The 24,982-nt window shown below is 44.2% G+C and overlaps 1 protein-coding gene across 1 annotated transcript in view; it reads right to left on the bottom strand.

Annotated features, from left to right (window-relative positions):
* The window catches only part of PTPN11 (protein tyrosine phosphatase, non-receptor type 11), a 99,371-nt gene that overhangs the window by 17,518 nt on the left and 56,871 nt on the right, over positions 1 to 24,982 (bottom strand). The window contains exons 7-13 of the mRNA XM_011997939.1: positions 19,715 to 19,811; positions 15,156 to 15,235; positions 14,871 to 15,029; positions 10,626 to 10,757; positions 6,269 to 6,423; positions 4,418 to 4,485; positions 3,753 to 3,904 (exon numbers count right to left, since the gene is read on the bottom strand). Of these exons, the coding sequence (XP_011853329.1) occupies positions 3,753 to 3,904; positions 4,418 to 4,485; positions 6,269 to 6,423; positions 10,626 to 10,757; positions 14,871 to 15,029; positions 15,156 to 15,235; positions 19,715 to 19,811 (843 nt within the window). The remainder of the gene's footprint in view (positions 1 to 3,752; positions 3,905 to 4,417; positions 4,486 to 6,268; positions 6,424 to 10,625; positions 10,758 to 14,870; positions 15,030 to 15,155; positions 15,236 to 19,714; positions 19,812 to 24,982) is intronic.

The raw sequence follows: 24,982 nt of genomic DNA, 5'->3' as shown, positions 1-24,982 counted from the left end.
AGAAAATTGCTACTTGGCAAATACCACGGTAGTAATTTTTTAGGCAAGAGTTTAATCAATGAATATAAAATTAGTAGGCAAAAAGTATTATGAGAAATAGGTAATTTACACAGTCTCTAGTATCTACCAACAAGATATTAACTTAAAAGGGAAAAATAATAACTTTATGGTCAAGAGATTAACTTAAAAGGGAAAAATACTTTTTTTGCTTAAAAAAATGTAGCGAAAATACTACTTTTTGCTACATTTTTTGCTATGCCTGTAGTCCCAGCTACATTTTGCTCAAGTAACTTTATGGTGGACAAATTTGACAGACACCACCTTATTCAAGTGATCAAAGTTAACACCACTAGTAATGAATCAGATCAACAGTGTGTACCTGATGTGATGTACCAAGAAGACTACAATAACATTTCTGTGACAGTCCTGCCAAAAATGCATGACTAGAATATAGTCAAGAGAAAACACTGGACAAAACCAAATCGAGAGGCATTCTACTAAATAGCTGGCCTAAACTCTTCAAAAACATCCAGGTCGTGAAAAATAAGAATGACTGAGAAACTGTTCCAGATTAAAGAGACTAAACTGGCCAGGTGTGGTGGCTCACACCTATAATCCCCCTTTGGGAGGCCAAGGCGGGAGGGTCACTTGAGCCCAGGAGTTCAAGGTCAACCGGGGCAACACGGTGAAGCTCCATCTCTACAAAAAATACAAAACTTAGCCAGGCATGGTGGTGCATGCCTGTGGTGCCAGCTACTCAAGAGGCTGAGGTGGGAGGATCCCCTGAGCCCAAGGAGGTCAAGGCTGCCGTGAGCCATAGTCTCAACACTGCACTCCAACCTGGGCAACAAAGTGAGACCCCGTCTCAAAAAAGAGAAAAAAGATACATTATAACCAAATGCACTGTGTGACTCTGAACTCATAAAAGATACTAGCAGGACAAACTGGCAAAATTTGAGGATGGTCTGTAGGTTAGATGATAGTATTATATCAGTGTTTGTTTTCTGATTTTGATCACTGTATCAAATAATTGTGACATTGGTTATGTAAGAGAAAGGCCTTATTTTTAGAAAATATACACATTTTAGAATGTGTAGGCTTAGATTATTTATTTTTTAAAATGAAATGATATTTAGAGACAAAGCGGTATAAACGTTTGTAAGCAACAAACATTTTACCTTTTACAATTCACACTTTTAATTTTAAACAGAGAGAATAAATGAATGATAAAGTTAAGTATGCTAAAAAGTTAAGTCAGGAAAGTTAGGTAAAGAAAATTCCACAGACTACTTTTGCAAATTTGAGGGGTTTTTTTTTTTCCACTACTGTAATTGGAAGTTAACAAAAAAGTCTACGTCCAAGGAACTGGCAGAGCGTGAGAACTGTTTATAAAAACTTGAGAATTTTCTCAATCTTGCTTCGTTTGCACTTTCCCCTGGATTCCCACATCTGATTTTATATTCTTCCTTCCTTGTGCTGTTTCTTCTCTTCCTTCCCCACAGTTCTTTACCCATCATTACTTTTTTTCACTGATCCTTTTTTAGCAAATTCTTTCACTCCCAAAGGTCATGAACACTTCATAATTTTAGAAGTGACTGTATTTTAGAATAACCAATTATCCTGAATGAGTTTTTGTTCTTTTGCTTCATTTATAAATCAGTTGGGTTTAATGTTGTGTCTGTCATTTAAACTTTCTACTAAATTAAGTACTTCTTACTTTACCACAATCAGCCAGGCAGCCAGTTCCCAGATAAATTCAAACCACACAATGCAGAAAACTATACATTGCAGGATTTCATTTTTAAAAATAAATAATCGAAGCCTACACATTTTTAAAACCCAGAGGTCACTAGCTCAGTGGCTCACACTTGTAATCCCAACACTTTGGAAACCCAAAGTGGGAGGGTTGTTTGAGCCCAGGAATTCAAGACTAGCCTGGGCAACGCAGTAAGACCTTGTCTCTACAAAATAAAGATAAAAAAATTAGCCGGGCATGGTGCCACAAACTTGTAGTCCTAACTACTCAGAGAGGCTAAGGCAGGAGCACTGGTTGAGCCTAGGAGTTCAAGACCAGCCTGGGCAACATGGCGAAACCGTGACACTACAAAAAATGCAAAAATTAGCTGGGTGTGGTGGCACATGCCTGTAGTACCAGCTACTTGGGAGGCTGAGGTGGGAGGATCGCTTAACCCTGGGAGACTGAGGCTGCAGTGAGCCATGATTGCACCACTGCACTCCAGCCTGGTCAACAGAGAGAGACCTCTCTCATTAAAAAAAAAAAAAAAGACATTCCTGAACATGCTCCAAATTGTAGTAACTATGCTACATTCTCTTTGTATTTACTAGGAAATCCTTCTCTTTGGGCAACTTTTTGCCTAACTATTCTTGGGCCAAATTAAGTATAATGGAAGACATATATAAAATAACTTATAGTAACCATCTAAATATTTCATATCACTTAATACAAATTCAGATTTAAAGCACTGAAGTTGGCCAGGTGCAGTAGCTCACGCCTGTAATCCCAGCACTTTGGGAGGCCGAGGCGGGTGGATCACGAGGTCAGGAGATCAAGACCATCCCGGCTAATACGGTAAAACCCCATCTCTACTATAAATACAAAAAATTAGCCGGGTGCGGTGGTGGGTGCCTGTAGTCCCAGCTACTCGGGAGGCTGAGGCAGGAGAATGGTGTGAACCTGGGAGGCGGAGTTTGCAGTGAGCCGAGATCGTGCCACTGCACTCCAGCCTGGGCAACAGAGCAAGACTCCGTCTCAAAAAATAATAACAATAATAAATAAAAAATTTAAAAAAATAAAGCACTGAAGTTCAAATTTTGACCTTACATTTCTATACATACAGTTTCTGAAGATGTCTATGTATAATAAAACAATTCCATATGTCTGTGTGGACTGAAAACCTACTAAACTAATTAGCAGTTACCTTACTTTGGCCCACCAAACTTTGATAACGTGGCTGCTATTCTGCTAGTCTAGAAATCTTTCAAATATTGGTGGCAGGTCCCATTCTGAAAAGAGCTCAGCATTTGGAGAAGCTGAGTTCTCTGGAAGGCAATAAGCAGAGTAATGCAGGCAATCGTCACTGATGTTTAGACACTACCCCATCTGCAGCATGGCAATGGGGTTGAGGGGTGGGGGAGAGAAGCACAGCCCCCAAAAGAGCAGTTCTCCTCATTTCCTTCATCTCAGCATATTCCTAATTAACTCAGCTTTGTGCCTGTTATGAATAGCTTCAGATGGAAAGGCTCCAATTTCACATTCCTCTTCATTATGCACAGCTTATTAAAATTGAAATTTCACTGTTTCCAACTCGACCAAATTAGTGGTTCAAACTGCCGTGCGCTATTAAGAGTGAGGCATTCGTTTTAAAGGACGGAATCAGGATAAACATGGCCTGGATCAAGGCTGGAACAGGCTAGAAACTTCAAGGCTTTGAGTTTTACGCTTGCCACGTGAGCCTGGGAACATCAGAACCTTTCTGCATGGCAGTTCTTCAATCTGGCAGGCCAGGCTGATAGGATGGTGCCCTTCCCTAAGCTCCTCTGCAGTGAAAAATCAGAGCTGAGAAGTGGAGAATAATTAACAGTTTCCAGAAGCCCTTTTAGTTGGGAGTTTGTTTCCCATTCCCAAATCAAACAGTTGTCTATCAGAGCCTCTCCTCCTGCTCAAAAGGAGAGCGTATCCAAGAGGCCTAGAAAGAGAATGCGAATCTGCATGCCAGCCCTCAGGCTGGTACCTGCTCTTCTTCAATCCTGCGCTGTAGTGTTTCAATATAATGCTGGACCGCCATATAGATAAATCGGTACTGTGCTTCTGTCTGGACCATCCCTGACCTCTGAGACCGCACCATCTGGATGGTTTTGGGAACGTCAATGTCGCAGTCAACACCTACGAAGGAAACATCAAGAAGAATAAAGAGAAACTGCAGAACCAGGATGAAGTTGTTTACACACAACTTTTAGTGGACTCACAGACAATGCTGATTTAGTCTTTGTTGTTTTAATTGAGCATGTTGCAATGGCTACAGTGTTGAACTTCTGACCAATACCAAAGATCCCAGAAGACTACATAAATAATAAAGTGGCAGAGGTCAGGATTCCCTCACTTTCCAACAAATCACCCCATACTGTAAACAAGGTTCAGGTGGCTGGATAGAGACCACCACTGTGTATGCAACAAAAGGCCATGGCAGTGGGTTCAGCAGCTCCTAGACTTCATTTTATGCCAAAAGCTCAAATAGTGTCACTTCTGTTCTCAAGCAGACACAATGAAGTCTTCAGCCCAGATTTTTGTGAAAAATTTTTCCCATTCAACCTCTCTTCCCTAGGCTGTTTTCACGAGCACTTTCCTTCCATAAACTAAAAACAGAAACTGTCACTTCTTGCCCGCCAGATGACCCACCTTTCTCTCTGATGATGTCAATAAGAATATCAATCACAATGAATGTCCCTGTCCGGCCAATTCCAGCACTGCGGGCAGAAGGACAAAAAGCAGGGACAACAGAATCATTCATGGGGGTTTCAGACTCAAAACCAAGCCATTAGTATTAACAGAAACAATGTCTACTCTTGGGAGCTATTTATAAAATTGTCTCTTTATGTTTGAAAATATGTTGGCAAAAAGCACAGGGCTTTGGAGTCAGCCCAAACCTGCTCTTGGAGTTCAGCTTCTCCAGTACAACGTGCCTGAGTTAAGTCCCTTAACCTCTCTGACCCTCAGTTTCCGCATCTGTGAAATGGGGACAACAGCACATACCATACAGAGTGCTGGTTGGACAGAATGAAACAGGAATCGTATACAAAAAAATACATCAAAATTACTGAAAGAGGGCCAGGCACAGTGGTTCTCGCCTATAATCCCAGCACTTTGGGAGGCCGAAGCAAGAGGATCACTTAAGACCAGGAGTTCCAGACCAGCCTGGTCAACATAGCAATACCTCGTCTCTACTAAAAACACAAAAATTAGCCAGGCATGTTGTCATGCACCTGTAATCCCAGCTACTCAGGAGGCTGAGACATGAGAATTGCTTGAACCTAGAAAGTAGAGGTTGCAGTGAGCTGAGATCGCACCACTGCACTCCAGCCTGGGTGACAGAGTGAGACTCTGTCTCAAAAAATAATAATAATAAAGTTACTGAAATAGAAGAAATAAATAATTTTAAAAATTAAAAACAAAAAACATTGTGCTCAGAGGCTGGCTCAATAAATGGTAGCTTCTTTAACAACTGGACAAATAAAAAAGTTTCACATATATCTACCTGCCCAAGAAATGAATGAGATTTAGGAGACCCAATGTTCCCCAGTATAATCATGAAGCCCAAACTGGAGAATCAGCAGCCCACAGACTCATTACAAAGGTCACAGCACAGCTTCCTTCAAAGGCCTTGGTAGAAAGCAGCTGGAAGCTTGTGAGGCAAACAAATATAGTGTTGGGGAAGAAATATATTTATGGTAGAAGAGAACAGAATGGGCCAGGTGTGGTGGCTCACACTTACAATCCCAGCACTTTGGGAGGACAAGGCAGGTGGGTCACTTGAGGTCAAGCATTCGAGACCACTCTGGCCAACATGACAAAACCTTGTCTCTATCAAAATACAAAAATTAGCCGGGCATGGTGTCAGACACCTGTAATCTCAGCTACTTGGGAGACTGAGGCAGAAGAATGGCCTGAACCCAGGAGGCGGAAGTTGCAGTGAGCGAAGATGGTGCCACTGCACTCCAGCCTGGGCAATAGAGCAAGACTCCATCTCAAAAACGAAAAAAAAGAGAGAGAGAGAGGACAGAACCACAAGGAGGTGAATCATAGAAGAAAAGAAGACAAAAGAGAACCAAGCAAAAATGACTTAAGGGATCCTCAAGAATCAGGTCTATTTCCACTATATCCCCATCACCTCAATACCTACAAAGCAGTCAACAGCTACAAAGCAAACATTACAAAGAATAAGGAGAAACTGCAGAGCGAGGATGAAGTTGTTTAATGCACAACTTCTAGTGGACTCAGAGAGCATGCTGACTTAGTCTTTGCTGTTTTAACTGAGCATGTTACAATGGCCATGGCCAATGGCAGTGCTGTAGGGTCTAGGAGAAATATGCCTTGGGATCAAAATGTCCCCTAATGCAGTTGCTCTATGCCTCAAACAGATATTAAATTCTTTCTACAGTTAAAAAGCTAGGGGTAGATAGGTGAAAGCAAGCCTTGGGCACTAAGAGACAGGGACAGGCTGTGGCCTAGAAGGGCAGCAGGAGCTGTCACCTGCAGTGCACCACGACCGGCCCTGCATCCATGATGCTCTCCTGCTTATGGTGCACCTCCTCCAGGAAGTCCAGCACGCCCCCGGGGTCGCTGGGCACTCCGTGGTCCGGCCAGGTCCGAAAGTGGTATTGCCAGACCGTTCTCTCCGTATTCCCCTGGAGTAGAGCCAAGAAAAACCAGAAAAGAATTAAATAAATCAAGAGGTTGAGGAATCACCCAGTTCCGAGCTTTCCTAAATCCAATGTGAGCCAATGGAGAAGAAAAGACTCTCCCCAGGTTCCACTGAGAGGTCCTCTTCATGAGGCTCCCAGAACTAGTCTCCTTTTCGGCAATCCTGCAGGCAACTCTTTGCCTCTGTCATATGAACCAAGAGGTCTGGTATGGCAATTTGTTCTTTCAGGTAACTACACCCTGAATCATCTCTCTGAATTACCAGCAACAGGTAACATCCCCGTTCCTCTGCATCCCTGTGGCACTCAGCTCTGGAGGCAACTGAGACCTCAAGGGACCCAGGTCTCTCCTCCCAGCAGAAGAGGAAGCAGATGAGGAAACAGGCATTCACTTAAGACATTCATTCCTCTTTGTTTTTTTGATACCCAACCTTCCCCACCATATAAACACAGACTTCTATTGTAGTATTGTTCTTTTTTTTTTTGCCCCCCCCAAGACAGAGTCTTACTCTGTCGCCCAGGCTGGAGTGCAGAGGCGTGATCTTGGCTCACTGCAACCTCTGCCTCCCGGGTTCAGGCGATTCTCCTGACTCAGCCTCCCAAGTAGCTGGGATTACAGGCATGCACCACCATGCCCAGAGATGGGGTTTTGCCATGTTGGCCAGGCTGGTTTCAAACTCCTGACCTCAGGTGATCTGCCTGGTACAGGCGTGAGCCACCCAGCCTGGTCAGTATTTTTCTATTTTAAACTTGTATTTAATGCAAAGCAGATAAGAACACAGGCTTTGCTATCAGATAACTAGATTAAGGCTCCAATTCCAGGCACTCACACTCACGTGGCCCTTGGATATCTCTAAACCTCAATTTCTTCATTTGCAAAGTGGGAATAATAATCTCTCTCTCTCATAATGCAATTGTAAGGACTCGACAAGCTCGCTGAAACACTCAGTCTCTGCCCAGCAAATAGGAAGAGACTCAGCACATTACGGCTATTTTGAGGATAATGATAATTTATAAAGATCAACAATGGCACCAAGACTACAGAAGACCAAAAAGTTTCACGTTTCTTGCTACATCTTCTTCCTATATAAGTGGAGACATTATAAGCTAAGTGACTTTTTTTTTTGAGACAGTCTCACTCTGTCATCCAAGCTGGTGTGCAGTGGCTTGATCTCAGCTCACAGGAACCTCCACCTCCTGGGTTCAAGCAATTCTTGTGCCTCAGACTCGACTCCTGAGTAGCTGGGACTACAGGCGTGTGCCACCATATCCAGCTAATTTTTAGTATTTTTAGTAGAGACAGGGTTTCGCCATGTTGGCCAGGCTGGTCTTGTACTTCTGACCTCAAGTAATCCACTGGCCTCGGCCTCCCAAATGGCAGGGATTATAGGTGTGAGCCACTTTGCCCAGCCTTAAGTGACATTTTCAAAAGGGATTTAAAAAGATACTTTTCTCTTTTTTCTTCTTCTTTTCTTTTTTTTTTTATTTATTTTTAAGAGACAGGGTCTCGCTCTGTTGCCAAGGCTGGAGTGTAGTGGCATAATCACAGCTCACTGCAGCCCTGAACTCCTAAGCTAATGCAATCCTCTTGCCTCAGCCTCCCAAAGTACTGGGATTACAGGCGTGAGCCACCGTGCCCAGCCCTCTCTCCCATTTCTACTTGACAGCTACATTGTTCCAGTTCCTCTCACTATCTCTACCATAGATTCAACCTCCATCCCTCCCCATCATCAGAATGACTGGACCCTCTCTGACATCAGAAATCTAAACATCCCACCCTGGGCCACAACCACACTGGCTTCCAGATCCTTCTGGTCCCCTTGTCACTTCAAGTAGCCTCCAGACCACTGACCCCTCCCTCCACTTTGCCAACTGCATCCTCCTGCCCCCGTCCCCCTCATCCAGCCAGGAGTCCCCATGCTCTGGGGACAGTCTCTGTCTACCATGTGCCTCCACTCCTTGACCTCCTCTCCATCCACTGCACCTGTGCAAAGCCCCGGGCCTGGATGAACCATGTACTTTCTGTTTTGTGCCCTAGGAGCCAAGTGTCCTTCGAGAAAAACCAGGCGATGGGTATCAGTATATTTTCATGTTCATCACCTCAACTGGGCACTTGGCACAGCACAGACATTTCTGGACTTCTTGCCCTGCTACACAATTACGATTTCATCTTTTCTCCCTTTCTTCAAATATTCTCTCTCTTCTTATTCCCTCTGACTGTCTGTTGATGGCCTTGCCTCAAGCTTCCAAGAGGATGGAGAAAGTAATCACTCTCAGTTCACCTACCAGCATCTGTGGCCACCTTCTCCTTCTGCCCTCCTGTTGCCACAGAAAAAAATGTCCCTCTATTGAGCAAAACTGATCCATCCACGACGCTCTGCATCCCACCTCCCCTCCGCATCCCACCTCCACCCTTGCCTCCCTGACCGCTCCACTTCAATGTGTCCAAGGCATCTCAAACTGTGTGTGTCCACAAAGAGGTCCTTGATCCTTTCAGCTTCCTCAGGTCCACTGCCATCCCCCCGCCAACCCTTCTCAAGCTAGAAAACTGCCAGTCACCCTGCACACCACCCTCGCCCTTGGTACACTCCTCCACTGAATCCCTGCACGGCTGCCTCCAGTCAGCTCTACTGGGTCCTCTTCTTTCGGGCACCCTGGCCACTAGCCTAGTTCAAGCCCTATTATTTTTTACTCTGACAACTGCAGTACCTCCAAATTGGTCCTAATCCCTAGAACAACTCCTGCCCCCTCCAGTCTCTACGGGGTGGAAGGGACTCTCTTAAAAGCTTAAATCCAACTCTGGCTGCTTACTACACTTAGGACAAACCTCCACAACCTCCTTTGCTGACTCAAACACATTGTTCCCTATGCCTTAAGAACCTCCCTTCCCTTGGCCAGATGCGCTAGCTCACGCCTGTAATCCCAGCACCTTGGGAGGCTGCATGTGGCAGCAAGATCACTTAAGTCCAGGAGTTCAAGACCACCCTGGGCAACATAATGAGACACCTGTCTCTATAAAAAATTTAACAATTGGGTGGGCATGGTGGCACACGCCTGTAGTCCCAAGCTACATGGGAGGCTGAGGCGAGAGGATCGCCTGAGCTTAGGAGGTTGAGGCTGCAGTGAGCCGTGAACGCACCAGTGCACTCCAGTCTGGGTGACAGAACAAAATTCCGTTTCAAAAAAAACAAACAAAAGTCCCTTCCCCTTCTTCCCCCTCCAAATGAACCCTAAACTCCTGCATTTTTTTCTTTGTAGCCCTGATTACGGTTTATAATGATATATTTATATGTGCGATTACTGGGCTGGTAGATTACTGGCCAGTACAGCGTACACTTGGGAGTGCAGGGATTCCATCTGTTTTGTTTCCCAGCTCTATCTCCAGCAAGCAGCATGGTGCCAGGAACCAAGAGGTCATTGAACAAACATCTCTGAATGAATAGATGAATGTCCACATGACTGTTCAGATGCCCAGCTGAACATATCCAGAAGAAAACAAATCACTGCCCACATCAGACCTCCTTCCAGCTTTTGTGGTGTCTGCCACAGCACCACTGTCCACTCAGACTCAGACTTCTACAATGTGTCTTGAATCCCTCTTCCTCATCCAAAAGCCAAACAATCCCCATGCCCTGCAGACTTCACCCCCGGCACCTCTCACATCTACTGCTTCTCTCCCAGTTTATTCTGGCATTTTAGATAATATTCCATTCCAAAGGAAGGAACAAAAAAGAACAACTGCGGAAGTCTGTGGATACTTGGAGAGGAGGCCATCAACCTAGGCCCCTGCAGAGGACTCCTAACAGGCCTTGCAGCCACTCAGGTCACCCTATCCCAATCTCCCACCCAGGGCTAGTCTCGAACTCCTGGGCTCAAGCAATCCACCCGCCTCAGCCTCCCAAAGTGCTGGGATTACAGGCGTGAGCCACGGCGCCTGGCCAGTTATTTGTTTTTAAATCATCCATCTCCCTAGGCTTGATGAGTGCAGGAACACCAACTGCCTTGCTCACAATGTACCAGTACTGCCTAAACTGTACCTGGCACATAGAAGGAACCCAATAAATGGCTACTGAATCAATGAGTGAGCGAATGCATGCATGTATGCAAACATGAGTAACGGCAAGACCCTGAATTCCTACGCACCATCAATAATTCCCAAAGTCTCTAGAATACGACAATATACTTACTTGTCCAACCTTTGAAAGTTTAAGTTCTCTTAGCGTATAGTCATGAGCGGCACTTTCTTTGACGTTCCTAACACGCATGACGCCATATTCTTTTAAAGCATACTCATCAGGCCAGTATTTGACACATTTACTCTGGAAGGCATCAGAAAAAAAGAAAGTTAATTCTGAGAACTCTGAAATAAAAGCCTAAACCAGCAACAAACAAATGTTCAAGTCTTGCTTAATAACCACCAACATGGAAAATGGCCGGTTTAGCATCTGTCAGGTTTTCAAGGAAAAGGAAAGAAGAGTTCAAATAAGAAAAGCAGGCGTTCAGAGGACCAGGCAGCAGTGGGAGGAGAAAGGCGGCTGGTGCAGTTACCTGATGCAAGCACATGTCAAAGCAGAGTCAATGTTTGTTTATCTGTAAAGAATCAGGCCAGGTGCAGTGGGTCATGCCTGTAATCCTACCACTTTAGGTGGCTGAGGTGGGCAGATCACTTAAGACCAGGGGTTCGAGACCAGCCTGGCCAACATGGTGAAACCCCATCTCCACTAAAAATACAAAAATTAGCCAGGCATGGTAGCAGGCACCTGTAATCCCAGCTACTTGGGAGGCTGAGGCAGGAGAATTATTTGAACCTGGGAGGCGGAGGTTGCAGTGAGCTGAGATCATGCCACTGCACTTCGGCCTGGGCGACAGAGAGAGGTTCTGTCTCAAAAAAAAAAAAAAAAAAAAAAAAGGAAAAAAAAAAAAAAAAAAAAGGAAGAGTACAAACAAGAAAAGCAGGTGCTGGGAGAACCAGGCAGAAGTGGGAGGAGAAAGGCGGCTCGTGCAGTTGTCTGATCCAAGCACATGTCAAAGGAGAGTCAATGCTTGCTTATTTATCGCTAAAGAATCAAAGATGCAGAGAGGAGGACTAACCAATGTGAGAGTGCTGGCTAGCAACCACTGAGGTCTGAATTCTAAGATCTGCCAGTCACTCCATAGGGAAGGCAAGCACAGATTCTGGAGGAGTCTAGGCTGCCCAACGAGCCAGACTGTCTGCTTCATTTCCGCACCAGTGTAGGAGGACTCTGTGCCTTATCTAACCCAAGTGTGAATAACTCTATCACAGAAAGGCAGCCCATGGGGTTTTGAACCAGCTGCTTTTTCTATATCCAGATCCATCTGATACCTCCTCTACACGTCACTTTCCCTTAACTGGGTGCCTGGGAATGCCAAGTCTGCAGTAGCCGCTGGCTTCAAGAGCAGGCGGATTGAAAAATATGGCACCAGGAAAACCATTCTTGCTGCCAAAAAGGAAGCTACTTCACTCAGTGAGATGAGTTTGTATCTATTTGGTGATATGTTCTGGGCAGAGAATGCTTCTGTGTTCTGTTGTTTTCTGGGCAGTCATCCACACCACTCACTTTCCAAAACCACCAAGACACAAATATCAGCAAGAGAAATTTACCTTGTTCTTAGGAAGACAGAGAAATTTACAGACATAAAACTGGAAATAAGAGAGCCGCTACAGACATCAACAGTCAGAGTCAATGATTAATTGAAAGAAAAAAAGAAAACATGGTAGGAGGAACGTTCAATAAAAGGATGTGGTCTTGGTCAGGCGCAGTGGCTCACGCCTGTAATCCCAGCACTTTGGGAAGCCGAGTGGATCACTCGAGGCCAGGAGTTCCAGACCAGCCTGGCCAACATGGTGAAACTCTGTCTCTACTGAAATTACAAAAATTAGCCAGGTGTAGTGGCACAGCCTGTAATCCCAGCTACTCAGGAGGCTGAGGCAGGAGAATCGCTTGAATCCAGGAGGTGGAGACTGCAGTGATCCAAGATCATGCCACTGCATTGCAGCCTGAGTGACAGAGTAAGACACAGTCTCAAAACAAAAAAAAAAAAAAAAAAAGAAGGATGTGATCTTTTATTTATTACGATTCTCAATTCAGCTTTCCCTCCAGTATTTTGTAGATTCAAATACCTCAGACAAATTTGATGCAAATTTTAGTTTCCCCAAATAAACACTCCTAATATTAATTGTACTCTATGCTGTCACTGGCCAATCAAGGCTGAGGACTGCTCCCAGTCATTACACGGAACTCACCAGAGAATATAAAATTAAATCATGACCCTGAAAAGAACGTTTTAGCTAACTTTAAACATCAGCAAACTGCTGCAGCCCTCCCCCTAGTTTCTAAACTCCTGTGGAAACCTTGGCAAACAAATTCTAAAATGTGAGAACTAATACATTGTCTTTTAAAATAGAGTCCAGGAATCAAACACAGTCCACAGTCTGGTTTGTCTTCTGCGCACTGGGGGGATACTGAGAGTAGGTTGTCAGAAAGGTCTGTGGAGAGAATCAACGCCCATCATGTCATCCTCTTGGCACCACCAAAGTAAAGAGGAAGAATGAGACAGGGAGCAGAGACTAGGACATGGTGGTGAGGGGTGGGGCAGGGTGATTTGGCCCTAATGCCTGTCTATCCAGGAGAGCTTCTGAAAGGGACTGATACTGACTCCTCTAAAGCAACACAAGACCCCTCTCTTCACAATCTTCATGTCTTCTGAGAACAGGTGAACATCCTACAGCTATAATCAGGCAAAAAGGAGGATGAAGGACTTCATTCTTCCTATCCACATTTAGGGCAAAAAACACTTGCCTGAAGCAGAAACTACAAAGATGTTTTAATCAGTCTATTATTTCAAGAACACTGCAGGCAGTTGCTGAAGGAAACCTTTGTTTCACGATGGCCAGATCTGGCCTCAAAGGTATTCAGAAGTATACCAACTAGGAGTACAACAATGAAAGTCTTATGAAAATCACACTGCCCTTCACATCCAATATGAAAATTACAGTAGGAAGGCTCAACTCCAAAGTTCTCCATCTGCCTTACGTTTAATTTATAGGTATGACTGCTACATTCCACACAAAATCTTAAATAAACCAATTAAAGGATATCTAAAAAAGAACTTTCACCAGAACACAAACAAAAACACAGAACTTTTCCATATTTTAAAAAAAACCCACCATGGTGGGCTCACTTCGAGATAACACAGAGGGCTGTCACTCGATAAGATTTGTCTGCTTTTCTGTAGGTGTGGGATGCTACAATTTATTTTTTTAATCTGAAGTGTCTTGAAGAGTATGGAGTAATGCGTCCTAGGCAGGTGCTGCTGGTGGGAGTGAGCACTGGGGCAACCATTTGGGTGGACAGTTAGGCAGAGTTAATTAAAATGGACAACATGGCCAGGCATAGTGGCTCACGCCTGTAATCCCAGCACTTTGGGAGGTCGAGGCAGGAGGATCACCTAAGGTCAGGGGTTCCGAGACCAGCCTGGCCAACACGGCGAAACCCCGTCTCTACTAAAAATACAAAAATTAGCCAGGCTTGGTGGCACGCACCTGTAGTCCCAGCTACCTGGGAGGCTGAGGCAACCAGAATCATTTGAACTGGGAGGTAGAGGCTGCAGTGAGCTGAGATCGTGCCACTGCACTCCGGCCTGGGCAACAGACCGAGATCCTCTCTCTAAAAACAAAAAACAACAACAGAAATACTCCATACGTTCAAAAGGTAAGGAAAATGCTACACATGTTAACAGGAAAGATATAGATGATATTAACACTTCTAGAGATGAAAAATACAATGTCTGCGGTGAAAAATACTCTGGATAGGATTAAGAGCGGATGACATACTGCAGAAGATTAACTTAGAGACGTAGCAAAAGAAGCTATTCAAAATGAAACATCGGGGGAAGAAACTGAATAAAATAAACCAAGTGTCAGTGGGCTACAAGACAACTTCAAGTAGCCTAATACATGTATGACTTGTGTCCTAGGACAAGGTTGGACAGGGTACTTTTTTTTTTTTTTTTTTTTTAAGAGATGCGGTCTTACTACATTGCCCAGGCTGCTCTCAAACTCCGGACCTCAAGTGATCCACCCGCCTCGACACCCCACAGTGCTGGGACTATAGGCATTAGCCACCATGCCCAGCCCAGGGTATGTATCTGAAGAAACTAAGACTGAACATTATCCAAATTTAAAGAAAACTACAAATCCGTGGAGCCAAGAAGCTTAACAAACCCCAAGCAGAAGAAACATAAAGAAAACTACACCAAGGAATAACATAATCAAATTTCTCCTAGTCCCTTTTTTTCAGAGAATCAGTTAGAGTAAGCTTAATTCATTTATTCAATTCCTAAACATGGCCAATCTGACACATGTGATACTTTAAAAACAGTTTAGCAGAAAAGAAGTTTCTGTGATTTACCTTTCCTCTCTCCACTTCTTTCGTTGTCATGACAATCACTCGGGAGTTTTCTTGGAACACCATCCGCCAAAAGTCGTTCACTGTGTTCTGCAGGCAGCCTTGTGTGGCAATGTAACTCTTTTTGGGCTTTGAATTGTTGCACTTGGTTTCAAATTCAGGCTAGAAATTTAGGAAGAAAATTCTTCAAACATCTTAAAGTTGCTTTCAGGACATGAGGAAGGATTTAGAATACAAAAATAGGCTAGCAATGTATGGTCAGAAAACACTGTGAAAAGCAAAGCTTACCATGATGATATTTGCATTGATGTAATCTGAAACAGGCTCATTGGGATCACCATCATGTAGGACAACCCTGGTATGATCAACTAGAAGAAAAAGAGACCACAGTCATGCAAGTCCTCGGACTGCTTCAGGAAAAACCAGTTCAAATCAGTTAATCCCCAGCCTAGTCCAAGTTTTGTCCATTTAACGATTAAAAAAAAAAGAAAAATTAAAGCCCAGGTAAGCACAACAGTAACATGAACACTGCCTGATGCCTCTCATAATGCTATCTTCACAATTTCCTAGTTTTGATCATATGCTATGGGTATATAGGATGTTATCACTGGGTATATGGGAAGCTGAGAGAAGGTACAAGAAAACTCTCTCTGCTATTTGTGTAACTTCTTATGAGTTTCAAAATTGTTTCAAACCAAGAAATTTTGGACTGGGCACAGTAGCTCAGGCCTGTAATTTCAGCATTTTGGGAGGCCAAGGCAGGTGGATCATATGAGGTCAGGAGTTCGAGACCAGCCTGGCCAACATGACGAAACCCTGTCTCTATTAAAAATGAAAAAATTAGCCAGGCATGTTGGTGCACATCTGTAATCCTAGCTACTCGGGAGTCTAAGGAGCAAAAATCGCTTGAACCCGAGAGGCGGACATTGCAGTGAGCCGAGATCACACCACTGCACTCCAGCCTGGACGACAGAGTGAGACTCGGTCTCAAAAAAAAAAGAAAAGGGGAGGGGGAGTTTTAAAAAAAAGAAGACTGAAGTATAGATATATGACATGATGTCTGAGATGTGCTTCAAAATAATTCAAGGAGAGATAAGATATGGATCAGAGTATAAATGAAACCGAGACTGTGCATGAGTTGATAATTGTTGAAGCTGGGTGATGGGCACATGGGGTTCTATCTGCTCTTGAATATATTTGAAAACTTCCATAATAAAGAGGGTTTTTGTTGTTGTTGTTGTTTTTAATTTCTTTTTTGAGACAGGGTTTTCCTCTGTCACCCAGGCTGGAGTGCAATAGCACTACCTCAGCTCTCTGCAACCTCTGCCTCCTGGGCTCAAGCAATTCTTGTGCCTTAGCCTCCTGAGTAACTGGGATTACAGGTGCGTGCCACCACACCTGGCTAATTTTTGTATTTTTAGTAGAGATGGAGCTTCGCCATGTTGGCCAGGCTGGTCTTGAACCCCTGACCTCAGGTGATCTGCCCACCTTGGCCTCCCAAAGTGCTGGGATTACAGGTGTGAGCCACCGCACCCAGCCAGGTATCTTTTAGTGAAGCATAATGCAGTGGACTATCACAAGGCTCTGATAGTATCAACTGTCCAAATTGTGTACAAAAATCCATTATTGGTATAAAAATCTGAGTGCTCTACCTACACGACATATTTTGCAATGGGAATTAGTAAGACAGTCATGTGTCTTAAAAGAAGAATGTCCTTTCTGCTTCAGACTCCTCATCTTTAAGGAAATGAGATGTTCATCAGAGGAAACATCTAAACCAGACCTTTAAGGGAGGGCAAAGCGATGTTCTATTTAGATATTGCATACCATTGGTCCCTTCACTTTCCCATACACTTTATACCATATAAATACCACTAGACCCCTGAGCAGATGTCAAAACTTAGACATAGAAAGGACAAGGTGGCCAGGCACGGTGGTCCACACCTGTAATCCTGGCACTTTAAGAGGCCAAGGCAGGAGGATAGTTTGGGCCCAGGAGGTCAAGACCAGCCTGGGCAACATAGTGAAACTCTATTTCTAAAAATTGAAAAAATAAATTCCAAAAAAAAAGGATAAGGCTTCCTCAAGGTCACTAGTACCATGCTGCAGCTCAAACTGCTTCTGTGCAAATTCCTCACTGCCTTTTCTCAGTATTACGAATGCCTCCACTTTCCCCCATCCTCACATACACACATTACAATATCCATGTAGATATGATATACATATATACCATGTATATGTACATATGCATGCAGAAAGAGAACAACTATGTTTCATGCATAGACACACACAAAGGACGGTTTACAAGATTTGACAAAATGGTTCTGACCTGATAAGACATGAGAGCAATGCTCTCCAAATTTGATCATGGCTCCCAATCACACAGTTTTTCAATGCTGAAATATATACACATATGCACTATATGCAAGCAAGCCTCATTTGTAAGTTGGATAAATACAGTATGCATAGCCAGGTACAGTCGCTCATGCCTGTAATCCCAGCACTTTGGGAAGCCAAAGCAGGAGGATTGCTTGAGCCTAGGAGTTCCAGATCAGCCTGGGCAATACAGTGAGACCCCCATCTCTATATACAATCAATCAATCAATAAAACATTATGCACTCACTGCAATCAATGTAGGCCTCAGATAAATTTTTCTTTTCCATTTTTTTTTTTTAGGGAAAGGATATAAATAAAGAGAAGTTGTAAATGCTCCTTCCTTTCTCCTCAGTGCACTGCCTTGCACAGCACATCAATGGAGAACCCCCTGCATTAGAGTGTGATGCTAAGAACAGTGACTTTGGGGGCTCTAGTGCCAGTTCTCCCGCCCACTCCCCTTCACTTATAACCTGCTAAAATGGTCTAGGAAACCAGGATACTAAGAATGCCTCCTTCCTGTGCATGTGATATGGATTAAGTGAGATAAAAATGCAAAAGTTCAGCATAGAGTTAGACCTCAGGAGAGAGGAACTGTGACTGGTTTAGTGCAGTTTCTGAGATCCTCATGCAAGGCCTACATCCTTCCAGGGTTTTTTCCCTCCTGGTTCAACTTGGGCTTTGCCTGGTGGCATTTGGGTGTTACAGAAGGTACAGCCGGGCACAGTGGCTCACACCTGTAATCCCAACAATTTGGGAGGCCAATGAAGGCAGATCGTTTGAGCCCAGGAATTCGAGACCAGCCTGGACAACATAACGAAACCCTGTCTCTACAAAAAAAAAATTACAAAAAATATGTACATATACATGGTATATATGTATATCATATCTACATGGATATTGTAGAGTACAGTAGCTGGGCATGGTAGCACGTGCCTCTAATCCCAGCTACATTGGAGGCTGCAGTAGGAAGGACCACTTGAGCACGGGAGGTTGAGGCTGCAGTGATCCATGATCATACCACTGCACTCCAGCCTGGGCAACAGAGTAAGACCCTGTCTCAAAAATAAATAAATAAATAAGTAGAAAAAAAGAAGGTCTACATCCTTCCAGGCCTTTTTTCCTCATGATTCAACTTGGGTTTTGCCAGGTGGCATTTGGGTGTTACAGAAGGTACAGCGAGGCACAATGGCTTACGCTGGTAATCCCAACAGTTTGGGAGGCTGAGGCAGGAGGACCACTTGAACCCAGGAGTTCAAGACCAGCTTGGGCAACATAGGGAGACCCTGCTCTACTAAAAAATTTATTATTTTTTTAAATTGTTTTTTGTTTTGAGACAGAGTCTCACTCTGTCGCCCAGCCTGGAGTGCAGTGGTGCTCACTGCACCTCCAGCTCACTGCAACCTCTGCCTCCCAGGTTCAAGTGATTCTCCTGCCTCAGCCTCAGTCTCCCAAGTAGCTAGGATTACAGGCATCCACCACCACGCTGGCTAATTTTTGCAATTTTTAGTAGAGATGGGGTTTTACCATGTCGGCCAGGCTACTCTCAAACTCCTAAACACAGGTGATCCACCCACCTCGGCCTCCCAAAGTGCTGGGATTACAGGCGTGAGCCACTGTACCCGGCCTACAAAAAAAAATTGTAAAATCAGCCGGGTTTTTTTTGAGACAGAGTTTTACTCTTATCGCCCAGGCTGGAGTGCAATGGCGCGATCTCGGCTCACTGCAACTTCCATCTCCTGGGTTCAACCAATTTCCCACCTCAGCCTCCCGAGTAGCTGGGATTACAGGCACCCATCACCACACCCGGCTAATTTTTCTATTTTTAGTAGAGACGGGGTTTCACCATGTTGGCCAGGTTGGTCTTGAACTCCTGATCAGAGGTGATCTGCCCGCCTTGGCCTCCCAAAGTGCTGGGATTACGGGAGTGAGCCACCACGCCCGGCCCACGAAGTCTTCTTCTGAGCAAAGTTTAGGTATATACCCTTTCTCCAGTAACGTGAGCTCAGGGGATCAGCAAGCAGAATGGTTCTAAGAGCCCTCAGGAGGTGTTTGTCTGTTTCCCACATAAGGGAACTGAGTCCCAGAAAGGAGACAGGCCTTACCCAGGACTCACAGGCCCAGTAAGGAGGAGTCAAGACACAAATCTGGCACCCTGAGGTCCCTGACACTGAGAGATCTCAAGCCTTGAGATGATCTATCTTGTGCAGACAGAAAATTAATTAACAGAAGGAACCAATCGCAGACAAAGCCACCTACTGGCAACTTTACTCAGTAATCAGCATCACAGGAGCTCAGTGAATGAAGCCATCAACCCCCACCATGGTTGATTATTTTGGAAACTGCTTGCAATTAAAGAAGCTAAAGTCTCAGATGTGCCAACAAGAGCACATGACCCTGAGGAAAAGTACAAAGGTGCTAGGAATCAAAATCTCCAAGAGTGACTATTACTGAGAGGAATATTGATACTTACAGGGCAGGATGTTTTTATATCTATTTTTGTTTTTGTTTTCTTGCCTTTGACCCTCTTTTCGGCTGTACAGAAGTTTGCACTCCTGTTGTTGTAGTGTCTGGAAAGAAAGAAAAGTCAATATTATCAAGTGTCAAAGAGTCACAGTAAAAGAAAAAAGTCTGGCTCAGCATTCCTTCTTTAAGGAATTCATTCTAGGAAATGTTCACAGTTGTATGCAATAGCTACAAGAATGTTCAACTGAGTCAGGCACGGTGGCTCACACCTGTAATCCCCACACTTTGGGAGGCTGAGGTGGGCAGATCACTTCAGGCCAGGAGTTCGAAACCAGCCTGGCCCACATGGTAAAAACCACATCTCCAACAAAAATACAAAAATTAGCCAGGCATGGGCACCTGTAATCCCAACTACATGGGAGGGTGACACAGGAATCACTTGAGCAGAGATCATGCCACTGCACTCCAGCCTGGGCGACAGAGCAAGACTCTTATTTTTTTAAAAAAAAAAAAAAAAAAAAAAAAAAAGGTTCATCTGAACGCTGCAACAACAGTGGAGAAACGCTGAAAATAATATAAATGTCTAACAGGAGAGAACCGCCTAAATAAAACCATTGTTCATTCACACAAAAGAATGTTCTATGTCCATTTAAAAAGATGTACTAGGAAAATAACACCTTGGAAAGATGATCAAAGTGAAAAGAAAGTCAAACCTTCAAAATAGTATATGATGTAATCATATGCTTGCATTCACCTATGTACAAAAGAAATGGCATAAGGACACCGTGATGTGCATCTGTAGTCCCAGCTACTCGGGAGGCTGAGGCTGGAGGATCGCTTGAGCCCAGAAGTTCAAGACCAGCCTGGGCAACAAAATGAGATGCTATCTCAAAAAGAAAAACAATTTTTAAATTTTTTTTCCTTAAAAAAAAAGGCAGAAGGCCAGGTGCAGTGGCTCACACCTGTAATCCTAGTACTTTGGGAGGCCAAGGCGGGAGGATCACCTGAGGTCAGGAGTTCAAAACCAGCCTGGCCAACATGACGAAACCCCATCTCTACTAAAAATACAAAAATTAGCCAGGAGTGATGGCACACCCCTGTAATCCCAGGTACTCGGGAGGCTGAGGCATGAGAATCGCTTGAACCCAGGAGGCAGAGGTTGCAGAGAGCCGAGATCACGTCCCTGCACTCCAGCCTGGGTAACAGAGGGGGACTCCATCTCGGGGAAAAAAAAAAGTGGGAGAAGAACCAAATAGGTAATGGTGATTTCTTTTCCCCCAAGGTAGCAGGATTATGAAGTCCTTTTCTTGTTTTTTTTCCCACTGCGTTCTCCCTTAAATTTTCTACAATGAAAAAATAGAATATTTATAAGAAGAAAAATCTTTAAAAATAACAATTATAAAGAATGAAACCCAGCAAGGATTGGCGTAGCATACACAAATAACAGCTGTGATCTATATTCTTTTTTTCTTCTTTTTTTGTTTTAAATAAGACAAGTTCTCTCTCTCTCTCTCTCTCTTTCTTTCTTTCTTTCTGTTTATTGTATGATGGAGCCACTGCACTCCAGCCTGTGTGGCAAAACAAGATCCTGTCTCAAAAAAAAAAGTCAATTTCAAGGGCTAATCAGTTTACAAAAAGCCTAGTGTTTAATGGGAAATCACAAATAGGCAAATCAAGAAAGTAAAAGGTAGGCTAAGAAAAGAAAATTTATATATAAAATGCCAAAACGGCTACCCTCAAAGAGTCCTACAAGGAAAAACAGAGTCATATTTCACAACACAGCAGCCCTGTTTTATTTCCATTTCAGTTATCTGAATTTCACAAATAAGTATAAAAGTCTGGACTTTAAATTGGTATTTGACTCTCAGTTTCAAAATGCAACCTTCAGCCTGGACATAAGCTCATCACAAAAGCGTTTCATTAGCTGAAACCTGGACAAAAATAAAACCTAATGTAGGCAGAACTGTGACAAGAAATCAGTCATTTGATTTTTTTTTAATGAGCTCAGGGGTAAGGAGTCAAAGCAGTTTGCCCTCTCTGGGCAAGCATTTCTTTGGACTGTGAGCCAGTCTTACCAAGCAATACTGCTGTGTTAGGAAGAAAGTTTAACCTTGATTTTTAGACAGGTTATTAAGGTGAGGTTCAAAAAGAAATTCAAACACTGAACTGAATCAATCACTTCAACTAAATGAAGTGAAACGACATCAACAAAAAATACAATACCGGGGGAGGGAGACTGGGACTAATTAGGAGCTTGATTTAAAACAAACTTGGCAGGAAAGCATTCAGGTCTTCATTTATGAACCCAACTTCACATGACACTTCACTGAGGTGGGGGGGTGGCAGGGTGCACGTGGCCAAAGCAATCACTATGCAAGGTGAATTTCCTCCAGTTCCTGTTTAATTACCCTTCAACTTCTGCCTCCACTTTCAAGATCAAGTCCAAGCTGTTCAGGATGATGCACGAGGCCTTCTAATCTCTGAGCTAATCAGGGCCTGCCTCTTAAGTTCCCTTCTGTTTTGCCAAGCTACTTTGCCTGTCTGTGCCTCAGTTTCCTCCAGTGTGAAATGAGCGCAATCCTTTCCACCCCAAAGGGCTGGGGTGAGGGTCAAATGAGATGCATGTACATCACTATACCGTGTGTGAAATACAACAAAGCAAGTACATAGATACTGGCTCTTGCTATGAAATCAATATTGCTACATGAACTCTACAATGGCTACTCCACATGTGGTCTGTAGACCAGCAGCATTAGCACCACCTGGGAGCTAGTTAGAAACCCAGGCCCAGGTCCTACCCAGACTTAATCAAAATATGTATTTTTGCTTGAGGACAGGAGGTCAAGACCAGCCTGGGCAATATGGTGAGAGCTAGCCTGTACAAAAAACTTAAAGATTAGCCAGGCATAGTGGCATGCACCTGTAGTCCCAGCTACTCGAGAGTCTGAGGTAGGAGGATTACTTGAGCCCAGAAGGTCAAGGCTGCAGGGAGCCGTGACTGCACCACTGCAGGCCAGCCTAGGCAACAAAGCAAGAATCTGTTCCAAAAAAAAAAAAAAAAAAAAAGCATCTTCAAGATGCTTTGGCATCTCTGCATACCACCTCTTATGCTATTTGTTTCCTTTAACTGACCTCCGCTTTTTCTCCTTCACAAAATATATTTCAAAAAGAAACTGCCTCAGCCAGGCCCGGTAGCTCATACCTATAATCCCAGAGCACTTTGGGAGGCCAAGGCAGGCGGATCACCTGAGGTCAGGAGTTCGAAACCAGCCCAGCCAACATGGCAAAACCTAGTCTCTACTAAAAACACAAAAATTAGCCGGTAGTGGCGGTGGGCTCCTGTAATCTCAGCTACTTGGGAGGCTGAGGCAGGAGAATCACTTAAACCCAGGAAGCAGAGGTTGCAGCGAGCCGAGATTGTGCCACTGTACTCTAGCCTAGGTGACAGAGTGAGATCCTGTCTCCAAAAAAGAAAAAAGAAAAAAGAAATTGCTCTTACTTGCACATATTTTTTAAAAATTTCACTCTATATATATAGAAGGTAAGCAGAAAAGGGAATATAACAAAAATGAAATATTACCAAATTCTACTTAGATACTGGGGCATTCCTGAGGCTTTGTTAAAAGAAAAAAAAAAGACACAGGCAAACGTTAGAGGTAGATGTTAAAGACTTACTACTACCATATGGAGACCTTCTGCAGGCTTCATCTAAGGACCAGATAAGGATGAAAAAGAGAAAGCCTTTCTCGTTTGCTAATTCATCTTACCTACTGTGATGGGGTAACACCAAGAATCATCTCACAACACAAATGGAACACTTTGCCAGACTAAATTCAGAGTTCCAGACCAGGGAAATCCTCATCAATATTCATTTTGGCTGGGCCACCCATCATCAGGTCTGCCAGAGGCTTCCCTTATTCCTTTTTTTTCCTTGGGACAGGGTCATGCTCTGTCGCCCAGGCTGGAATGCAGTGATGCGATCACAGCTCACTGTAACCTCATACTCCTGGGTTCAAGTGATCCTCGCACCTCAGTCTCTTGAGTAGCTGGGTCTTCAGGCACACACCACCACACCTGGCTAATTATTTTACTTTTTGGAAATACAGGATCTCACTATGTTGCCCAGGCTGGTCTCACACTCGAGGACTCCAGCCCTGCTCTGGCCTCAGCCTCCCAAAGCACTGAGATTACAGGCGTGAGCCACTGCGCCTGTCCTGCGCTTTCCTTATCGTGCAGTAAGTTCCCAATCACCTCTTCCAGGCAGACTTGGGGTTTGAACAGTGCACAGTCAAGATGGCTGCTGGGTCCAGAGACTTCCACAGAGGACAGGACAGGCACCGCTGCATCCCAGGCACAGGTGGGTGCTAATTGCCAGCAGCTGACAGCTGTCACAGATTGATAGTAGCTAACAGCGCATCTCTCTCCCAGCTCCTTCCTTAGTGCACCCATTAGCCCAGCCTCGTCTGCACCTGGGGCTCAAGTTGCCTAAACATATTTCATTTCCCATAGCAGAAGATGCCATCCATCTAGAGACTGCAAATATAAACAACTCAGAAGTTGTGACTTTCCATGCTCTGCTCACAGAGGCTCCCAAATGCCATCTGCTAAGGGCGCTTCCTCCCCAGCACCAGGCTTATGGCTCTAAGCTCCAGAAGAATATCAAATAAACCCTGCTCTCCAGAAGAATACATTCCTGTCAGGGTTTATCTTCCACAAGCTCCCTCCCACCAGTAGTCCCCGGGGCACAAAAGCTACTAATGACCTGTCAAGCTGAACGTCACCGCATCTCCATCCTTCTCCACTGGCCTTGGCAGGGATGCTAATGAGGAGACTTAGGGCAGGCAGCAAAAAGGACAATGTAAAGCAGGGACACAGGCTGCCAGACACCCCATTTTCCCAAATAATACATCCAAAGGGTTTGCACCAAACTGTGAACTCTCAAAAAGGACCAGAGGCTAGTTACAGTCACCTGACTGCAGGAGTCTAAACAGATCGAGAGCCAAAGTGCATAAAACTATTAAATCTAATGATATGGTTCGGATGTCTGTCCCCTCCAAATCTCATGTTGAAATGTGACCTCCAGTGTTGGAGATGGGGCCTAAAGGAAGGTAGTGGATCCTTCATGAATGTTTTGGTGCCAGTGAGTGAGTTCTTGCTCTAAGTTCACATGCAATCTGGTTGTTTAAAAGAGTGTGGTGGCCGCGCACAGTGGCTCACGCCTGTAATCCCAGCACTTTGGGAGGCCGAGGTGGGCGGATTACTTGAGATCAGGAGT

The sequence above is a fragment of the Mandrillus leucophaeus genome, unplaced genomic scaffold, assembly GCF_000951045.1.
Source record: "Mandrillus leucophaeus isolate KB7577 unplaced genomic scaffold, Mleu.le_1.0 Scaffold55, whole genome shotgun sequence".
NCBI lineage: Eukaryota > Metazoa > Chordata > Mammalia > Primates > Cercopithecidae > Mandrillus > Mandrillus leucophaeus.
This window is presented reverse-complemented; position numbering and strand designations above follow the sequence as displayed.